The 10,208-nt window shown below is 38.5% G+C and overlaps 1 protein-coding gene across 1 annotated transcript; it reads left to right on the top strand.

Annotated features, from left to right (window-relative positions):
* Positions 1-607: 607 nt before the first annotated feature.
* Positions 608-1,618, top strand: LOC123947492 (olfactory receptor 9K2-like). Its single transcript, XM_046013752.1, has one exon. It carries the CDS (start codon positions 656-658, stop codon positions 1,616-1,618), a length of 963 nt encoding a protein of 320 aa, XP_045869708.1. The 5' UTR covers positions 608-655.
* The last annotated feature ends 8,590 nt before the right edge of the window (positions 1,619-10,208 follow it).

Raw genomic sequence — 10,208 nt, 5'->3', positions numbered from 1 at the left:
TCCTAATGTCCTTCATACTATTCCCTATGTTCCACAAAGAAGTGAAACCACATGAAAATTGACTTTCTCTGCTTATTTCACTTAGCATAATCTCCTCCAGTCCCATCCATGTTGATGCAAAAGCTAGGTATTCATCCTTTCTTCTGGCTGAGGAATATTCCATTATGTATATGGACCACATCTTTAACCATTCATCTGTTGAAGGGCATCTCCACTCTTTTCACAGTTTGGCTATTGTTGACATTGCTATTATTTTTATTTTTTTAAGATTTTATTTATTTTTGGAGGGAAGAGCAGAAGGAATGGGAAAGGCAGGATCCCCACTGAGTAGAGCCCAGTGAGGGTCTCCTAGGACCCTGATTGATGACCTGAGCCAAAGGCACACTTAACCAACCGAGCCACCAAGAAGCCCCCAAATTATGATTTAAATACAGTAACCCATTAATCTTTCACTGTTTCATAAAATAACCACCTCATAGAACTAGTATTAGCAAATCCAAATTCCTGATTCTTTGATATCAAAATTATTTTATATGCAATATTTAATTAAGATGAAGTAATTTATTCTACATTAAAGAAAATATTTATGTCACTATAAAAAAAGCCCAGATGTCATTTGTTTATTTTTCCTTGTGCCTCTCAGCAGGTTTCTGCCATGGGTGACAGGGGAACAAGCAATCACTCAGAAGTGACTGACTTCATTCTTGTAGGCTTCAGGGTCCGCCCAGAACTCCACATTCTCCTCTTCCTGCTCTTTCTGCTTGTGTATGCCATGATCCTTCTAGGGAATGTGGGGATGATGACCATTATTATGAGTGATCCCCGGCTGAACACACCAATGTATTTCTTCCTAGGCAACCTCTCCTTCATTGATCTCTTCTATCCTTCTGTTATTGCACCCAAGGCTATGATCAACTTCTGGTCTGAGAGCAAGTCCATCTCCTTTGCCGGCTGTGTGACCCAGCTCTTCCTCTTTGCCTTGTTCATTGTGGCTGAGGGATTTCTCCTGGCAGCCATGGCTTATGACCGCTTCATTGCCATCTGCAATCCACTCCTCTACTCTGTCCAGATGTCAACTCATCTCTGCATTCAGTTGGTAGCTGGTTCCTATTTTTGTGGCTGCATCAGCTCAATTCTTTTGACCAGCGTGACATTCACTTTGTCCTTTTGTGCTTCCCGAGCTATCGACCACTTCTACTGTGATTACCGTCCACTTCAAAGGATTTCTTGCTCTGATCTCTACCTTCATAAGATAGTTTCCTTTTTCTTATGCGGCATTATTATTTTGCCTACCATAATTGTCATTATTGTGTCCTATATGTATATTGTGTCCACGGTTCTAAAGATAAGATCCACTGAGGGACGTAAGAAAGCCTTCTCCACTTGCAGCGCTCACCTAGGAGTCGTGAGCGTACTTTATGGTGCCATCATTTTTATGTATTTCATCCCTGACAGATTTCCTGAGCTGAGTAAAGTGGCTTCCTTATGTTACACCTTAGTCACTCCCATGTTGAATCCTTTGATTTACTCCCTGAGAAACAAAGATGTCAAAGAAGCTCTGAGAAAGATTCTGGGGAAAAAAATATTTTTACTTAATTCTATCTTAACAATGATATAACTGAAAGGCCTGAACATTATGACAATTTTGGAAGACATTGATACACATAAAGCACTCACAATTTTGGAATATTTAATTTTAGAAAGTTTATTCCTTTGAATCCCATGTACTTACAGCTGAGGAACACATTTGGGTGGATTTTTCCTGTTGATTTTAGAGTGAAATGGCTTTCTCTGAACTTCATCTTCATTTGGGTGAAGATCGTGATTGCCATGTAATTTAATTTTAGGGAAAATATATTCCAAATTTTCTACTGGCACTCAGAGGATGATGTTGGTATATATTGTTTATCTTGAATTAGGAACAAATGTTATATAACATATATAATTGGTGATATAATAAAATCTGATATAATAAGACAGAACAAAATATAAGATTGATCCAAGAAATCTTTTTGAGTTCTGGATGAGAGAAACATATGCTCTAGAGCATACAAAATCCTAAGGGTGACACATTAGTTGCTCAATTATCCAGAAGCTGAATGATTGACACACTTCTTTAATGTTTTCTCTGGCTTAGATCAATTAATCTTGCAAATCCTCTCTCTTCACAAGAAAACTGTAATGAAAATGAATAAAAAATAAAGGTAATTCATTTTTTGTTATATATGGCTTAGTGAGAATTAATTCATCACATTGATAATTATTGAATTTTGGTGTACTACTTGTCCTATAACATTCCCTACATATAAATAATTTCAGTACTTAGCTCACCATGAAATGAGGGGGAAATAGCTAACTAGAGAATTAAAATACCATATGGAAATCCAGTGAAAAAGACTATAAACACAGTCTGTAAACACAGAAAGAGTACAACCTCTTAAGGGAACTGGTCCTAAATATCAGGGAACATGTCCAACATTGGCAGTACCTGGGTGGTTCGGATGGTTGGGGCCTCTGCCTTTGGCTCAGGTTATGGTCCCGGGGATCCTGGGGTTAAGTCCCACATTGGGCTCTCTGCTCAGTGGGGAGCCTGCTTCCCTTCCTCTCTCTCTGCCTGCCTCTCTGCCTAGTTGTGATCTTTGTCAAATAAATAAATAAAAATCTTTTTAAATAAATAAATAAATAGCATTAAGCAACATGAAATAAATAGGCTTCTATGCAAAGGGAGAAATAACTATATGGTGAACTTCATGAAGTTTGTTATGCACAAAAAATGAATGAAGGATGAGCTTTTTAAAAGGAAACTAATGGAAATCATTCAAACCTCTATGTCAACCCAAGGAAACTGACATTAATTCTGTAGACAGAGGTTAGGCATTGGGGATTTTTAGGAATATAGTACTGTGTTCAAACTGATATTTTACAAAAACCATACTGGTAGCCTTGTGGAAGATAAATGTTCATAAGGAGAAGATGGTAATTCCAGAGAGTGTGTGATTGTCCAAGTAAGAGGTTATGATGGCTTTACCAAAGGCAGACTTATTAGGGACAGTAAAGAAGAGACTATCTTTAGAATGGCAGGTGAAGTGAGCTGAATATTGACTGATGGTTGACAAAAAGAGAACGAGGTGGGAAAATAATGACTTCTAATGTTTGAGCATCTCTGACTCAATATCACCTCATAAATGAGGAAGAAAGCATAAGGGTAATAAGAGTTCGTGGTTAACGTCAGAGTTCAGAAAATAGGCTCAGGTGCCAGACTGAGCTTTCAAATTCTGGGTTTGCCAATGTGACTTTGGGCAAGTTACATACTATCTCTGCATTGTTATTTCCTCCTGTAAAATGGGGTGCATAACAGTATCTAGATCTCAGAGTTACTTGAATAATTAGATTATGTTAATTTCATATAAAATTGTTTAATCCACATATTTCAGAGCTGTCAGATTTGCCCATTCTTCCTGCTTTCTACACTATTAATGTTAAGTCTGAGAGAGGAAAGCAGAAACTTTCTCTGCCCCTTTCCCTTCACTCTCTGCCATGAAGCATCGCCAAGTCTCCAAGTGTCTGTTTTCATTTCCATAAACAGAGCTTGAGAAATTGCCTACTACATTCTCATTTCAATCTTTACCTTTCCCTCTGGTGTCAACTAATGGAAAAGTTTGTAAAATGACCAAAAAGGCAACAGAGCCTCCAATTAAATACAAAATAGTATCTTATCATCAGATGTGATATCTATTCATCTCTTTACCTATCTCTTTCTCAAAGAATCCTCTTTTATACGTTAACAAAATCTCATCATTTTCTTTCACATTTCTAAAAACACAGATTGCTGGGGAAAACAGAGGACCCACTAAGTAGAAAAACTTCATGGAGATTTTCAAATAAATGCTCACTTGCTAAGGTTATGTCTTGTTTCTTTCCTGTAATGAAGGGCAAACGAGTGGGTTGAAGGAGGCATATTTTACTAACCATCCCCTAGGAATAAAATGCAGAAACCTTCAGACAACACCTGAGTCCTATAGTGTAATAACTCTCAAATGAATGATGCTCCTAATTCTTTAAATCTTTGTCCATTGGCTATAAGTAATCCATTATGAAGACGAGAAAAAATACCCTAACAATAGTGTTGACTGTCAAGAGAGAACAATGTTCCTCCACATGTACCATATGCTGTATCCCCCCCACACACAAAACCACCATCAGACACACACATACACATAAAATCAAACATTAGCATGCTTTCACTCTTGCTCTCCTCTCTCTCTCTCTCTCTCTCTCCCTCTCTCTCTCACACACACACACACACATACACACCAGGATATCACTGAGAGGAACACCAAGAAAGATCACTGCATATATCATTCCCTAGAACAATATACATCCAGTGTCATCCAACTGACTCCTAAAAGAATCCTCAGGCTAAGCTAGAAGCTAATAGACCTTACCATAGAAGATATGTGAAGTAATTTTTCAGTGCTGACTTTTTTCTTTCCTTTCCTGGTGTCAAGAAATTTCTGTATTGCTACAGGAATTGCATTCAGGTATATTCGCTTCTCACTCCTGTTAAGAAATTACTCTTCTCATTTTACTTTTCATTCAAGGTGTATGCCTGTGCTATACAGTGTAGGTTCTGAAATTGGGGATATTGTGAATAAAGCCAATAGGAATATGCACACATCTGTATTTGAGCCAGAACCCACTCCCACTCCCTCCCTCCACTTTTCAGCCTAGGGTGATATAAAGTGCACAGGCAAGTGCAGACAGGCTCCTCTTCACCTAGAACCCACTCAGGGGCTACCATATCACCTTGAGAGGGGAGGGCTGAAAACATTTCTTATTTCTTCCAGCTCCACGTTGCAGAAGCTCTATTCAAGGCAAGAGTGGCTAAAATGCCTAGAAATCTCTTCCTCTTCCTAGGGCCTATTCATAGAGTAGAAGCTATCCCAGGCATGCAAGGCCAAGAATTACAGGCCTCCAATTCCACTTGCTCCAGTTCAAAGGATAGAGATATTTTGCCAAGAGAGGTAAGCTTAGAAGATCATAGGCTTCTGACCTCTCCCAGAAACCTGCTCATAAAGCCAGAGTGTCACTCTAAGAGAACTAGGCCACGGCTCCTGTTCCACTTCTAGAATGCTTCAACACAGGCTTCACCTAGAATGAAAGGCAAGCCATAACAACAGAGGGCGTCAAAGCTCTCCTCAAGTGAACTGGCTTTATTTGGAATGAAGTGTGGGAAAGTTTAAGCATAAATGACTCTCAAACACAATACACACTTGGTAATAAGCAATTAAGAAGAGGCTGGTAGTTCCATGAAAGCAAAAAGCTAACTGTGGACCAACGAGAAGATTACCAGAGACAACGACAGAAGGAGGCAACAAAGAAAGCTATCCTAGTGTTGGAGCAAACCTAAAAACTGGCCTTAAAGACTATCTTTGCAGAGGAGACCAAAACAATTGGATAGTAAAGATATGAAACATAGCAAAAAATAAAAAAGTATATATATGTGTGTGTGTGTGTGTCCTACAATGTTTCAAAACAATAGAACAAGAAGAATTAGTGGAGTCTCTCTGCTGGGTGGAAAACCTACAGAGGCACATCACTCAATGAAATGATCAAGGGAGGAAATAGCCAAAGCTAGCCCAAAAAACTGCTGACATCCAAGAGTACGCACAAGGCTAAGGTTATGCCTCTGAGGTGGCACAGAGTGCCTCTCAGAGCAAAGAGATTTCAATAATACAGTCATAAAAATGAACAGGCATAAGACAAAAAAATAGAAATTATTTCAAAAAGACATTCTGGAGTTTAAAGGTACAATAACTTGAAAATGTTATATAGTGGGAATCATGCAGTATGTACCCTTTTCAAGTTGGCTTCTATCACTTAGTAATGTGCATTTACAGTTCCCTCATGTCTTTCACAGCTTGAAAGATTTAGCTCATTTCTTTTTAGTGCTGAATATTATTCTATTGTCTGGATGTACCACAGTTTATTATTCATTCACCGTTTGTGTGCAGGTTCTTGTGTGGACATGAGTTTTCACCTTGTTTGGGTAAACATCAAGGAGCACAATTGCTGGATTATGTAGTAAGAGTATGTTTAGTTTTGCATGAACCTGAAAAACTGCCTTCCAAAATGGCTGTACCACTTTACATTCACAGCAGCAATGAGTGAGGGTGGCTGTCCCTCCACATCCTTGACAGCATTTGATGTAGTCAGTGGTTTTTATTTTGGTCATTCTAATAGGAGTGTAATAATACACCGTTTTTTGTCTGTTTTTTAATTAAGATGCTAATTTTTATAGAAGTGTAAGGTATAGAGATTTACCAATTAACTTTGTCCCCCCCACACACACACATACCTTTGTCCAGTGTCAACATGCCCCACCAGATTGGTATGTTTATTACAAGTGATGAGCCTACAGTGACACCCATTGTCATCCTGAATCCACAGTTTATTAAGTTTTGTACCATTATTCTATTAGTTTATTCTTTCACAATACCAATTGTCTTGATTATTGTAGCTGTACTGTTGTGCATAGTTGACGTTGTGTAATGTCAGTCCTCTGATTCTGTTCTTCTCCTTCCATATACTGTTGGCTTTTCTGGTCTTTTGCTTTTTCATATAAACTTCACTTTACTACCTGAAGTTTGTCAATAACCACAAATAACCAAAAAATAACTCGTTGAGATTGCATTGAAAATATATCTCAAGTTCAGAAGAAATGACATCTTGACAATGTTAATCTTCCTCTCCATGAACCTTCAGTGGTTCTCCATTTATCTAGGTCTTCTTTGAGTTCTTCCATTAGAATTTTATGCTATTCCTTCTAGAAATCTGGTACATATTGTGTGAAGTTCATTCCTAAGTGTTTTATTGGGGTAAGTGATAATATAAACAGCACTGTGTTTTCATTTTAAATTCTACTTGGTCAATGATGGTATACGGAAACCAGTGAACTTTTGTATAGACTAGAGGTCCATGATCAATGTGCCATAAATAAATATTCTGAGGATTCTTTCCTTGCCTTGTAGATGTCTGCCATTGGTTTCCTCTTCACATGATTGTCCCTCAGAGCACATGCACATCCAGTATCTCTCTGTGTGTCCTAATCTCTTCTTATAAAGACACTGGTCAGACTGTATTAAAATCCACTGTAGTAGCCTTGCTTTGAAGGTTCTATCTCCAACTATAGTCACATACTGAGATACTAGGGGTTAGGCCTTCAACATATGAGTTGGGAAGACATAATTCAGCCCATAATACTTTTATTTATTTTTTTGTCTATTGCATCACTTAAGACTTCCAAACAACTGCTGAAGAGATATGGTGAAGGGGGACATCCTTCCCTGATTCCTATCTTAGTGGGAAACCTTCTATTTCATGAACATTAAATGTAATTTTAGCTGAAGGTTTTTGTAGATATTCTTTTGCAAGGTGAGGAAATGCCCCTCTATTCCTACTTTGCTAAGAGTTCCTTTACTTTTTATCTGTTGGTACCATCACCAGAAACATGATACCAGTTCACACATGCTGAGATATACCTCCTTCCTGTACTCCCCTCATATTAATCAGTCAATCAGTTCTCTGTATCTAACGTAGAAATTTTCAAATCAGCCTTCTTTCACTTACATTGCTATACTTCAAGCCCTCGTCAATAACATGAATTGATGTAACAGTATACTGACTCCAATCTTATTCTCTATAAATACATCTTCCACCTACCTAAGACTTTACCTAATTGTGAGCACCTGTTCTCAGGCACTCCACTTTGAAATATGTAGGTTTCTCTTTAGCATAAACATCTATGGATTTGAATTATCTGTGGGAGGTTGTGATTTTCACACTAAATGGTAAGCTCCTTGAAGAACAAGTTTATTTACATCTGAACCCACCACAGAATGTATTACACAGTCAATAAAATTATGAAACAATGAATATTCAGAGGCATAGATGAGTAAATTTTAGACCACACGCTATTTTTTTTCTTAATTTTTTTAATTTCTTTTCAGAGTAACAGAATTCATTGTTTTTGCAACACACCCAGTGCTCCACGAAATACATGCCCTCCCCAATACCCACCACCTGGCTCCCCCAACCTCCCATCCCCCGCCCCTTCAGGACCCTCAGGTTGTTTTTCAGAGTGCATAGGCTCTCATGGTTCATCTCCCCTTCCAATTTCCCTCAACTCCCCTCTCTTCTCCATCTCCCCATGCCCTCCATGTTATTTGTTATGCTCCACAAATAAGTGAAACCATATGATAATTGACTCTCTCTGCTTGACTTATTTCACTCAACATAATCTCCTCCAGTCCTGTCCAAGTTGATACAAAAGTTGGGTATTCATCCTTTCTGATGGAGGCATAATACTCCATGATGTATATGGACCACATCTTCCTTATCCATTCGTCCATTGAAGGGTTTCTTGGTTCTTTCCACAGTTTGGCGACCGTGGCCATTGCTGCTATAAACATAAGGGTACAGATGGTCCTTCTTTTCACTACATCTGTATCTCTGGGGTAAAGACCCAGTAGTGCAACTGCAGGGTCATAGGGAAGCTCTATTTTTAATTTCTTGAGGAATCTCCGCACTGTTCTCCAAAGTGGCTGCACCAACTTGCAATCCCACCAACAGTGTAAGAGGGTTCCCCTTTCTCCGCATTCTCTCCAATACACGCTGTTTCCTGTCTTGCTAATTTTGGCCATTCTAACTGGTGTAAGGTGGTATCTCAATGTGATTTTAATTTGAATCTCCCTGATGGCTAGTGATGATGAGCATTTTTTCATGTGTCTGATAGTCATTTGTATGTCTTCATTGGAGAAGTGTCTGTTCATATCTTCTGCCCATTTTTTTGATATGATTATCTGTTTTGTGTGTGTTGAGTTTGAGGAGTTCTTTATAGATCCTGGATATCAACCTTTTGTCTGTACTATCATTTGCAAATATCTTCTCCCATTCCGTGGGTTGTCTCTTTGTTTTGTTGACTGTTTCCTTTGCTGTGCAGAAGCTTTTGATCCTGATGAAGTCCCAAAAGTTCATTTTCACTTTTGTTTCCTTTGCCTTTGGAGACATATCTTGAAAGAAGTTGCTGTGGCTGATATCAAAGAGGTTACTGCCTATGTTCTCCTCTACGACTCTGATGGATTCTTGTCTCAGATTGAGGTCTTTTATCCATTTTGAGTTTATCTTTGTGTATTGTGTAAGAGAATGGCCGAGTTTCATTCTTCTACATATAGCTGTCCAATTTTCCCAGCATCATTTATTGAAGAGACTATCTTTTTTCCACTGTATATTTTTCCTGTTTTGTCAAAGATTATTTGACCATAGAGTTGAGGGTCCATATCTGGGCTCTCCACTCTGTTGCACTGGTTGGTGTGCCTATTTTTATGCCATTACCATGCTGTCTTGGTGATCACAGCTTTGTAGTAAAGCTTGAAATCCAGTAACGTGATGCCCCTAGTTGTGTTTTTCTTTTTCAACATTTCCTTAGGAATCTGGGGTCTCTTCTGATTCCATACAAATTTTAGGATTATTTGCTCCAGTTCTTTGAAAAATACCAGTGGAGTTTTGATCAGAATGGCATTAAAAGTATAGATTGCTCTAAGAAGTACAGACATTTTTTTAATATTTTTTAAAGATTTTTATTTATTTATTTGACACACAGAAATCACAAGTAGGCAGAGAGGCAGGCAGAGAGAGAGGAGGAAGCAGGCTCCCTTCAGAGCAGAGAGGCCAATTCGGGGTTTGATCCCAGGACTCTGGGATCATGACCTGAGCTGAAGGCAGTGGTTTTCACCCACTGAGTCACCCAGCAGTATAGACATTTTAAAAATGTTTTAAAAATGTTTATTCTTCCAATCCAAGAGCATGGAATGGTCTTCCGTCTTTTTGTGTCTTCTTCAATTTCTTTCATGAGTGTTCTGTAGTTCCTTGAGTACAGATCCTTTACCTCTTTGGTTAGATTTATTCCCAGGTATATTATGGTCCTTGGTGCTATAGTAAATGGAATCAATTCCCTAATTTCCCTTTCTGTATTTTCATTGTTAGTGTATAAGAAAGCCACTGATTTCTGTACATTGACTTTGTATCCTGCCATGTTTCTGGATTGCTGTATCAGTTCTAGGAGTTTGGGGGTGGAGTCTTTTGGATTTTCCATATAAAGGATCATGTCATCTGCGAAGAGAGTTTGACTTCTTCATTGCCTATTTGGA

The sequence above is a fragment of the Meles meles genome, chromosome 7 (genome assembly GCF_922984935.1).
Source record: "Meles meles chromosome 7, mMelMel3.1 paternal haplotype, whole genome shotgun sequence".
Taxonomy (NCBI): Eukaryota; Metazoa; Chordata; class Mammalia; order Carnivora; family Mustelidae; genus Meles; species Meles meles.
The sequence above is the reverse complement of the archived record's forward strand: the minus strand, read 5'-3'. Positions and strand labels throughout refer to the sequence as shown.

Excerpts from the sequence above, each read along its gene's own strand:
- LOC123947492 (XM_046013752.1), top strand. The coding sequence starts at position 656 with ATGGGTGACAGGGGAACAAGCAATCACTCAGAAGTGACTGACTTCATT.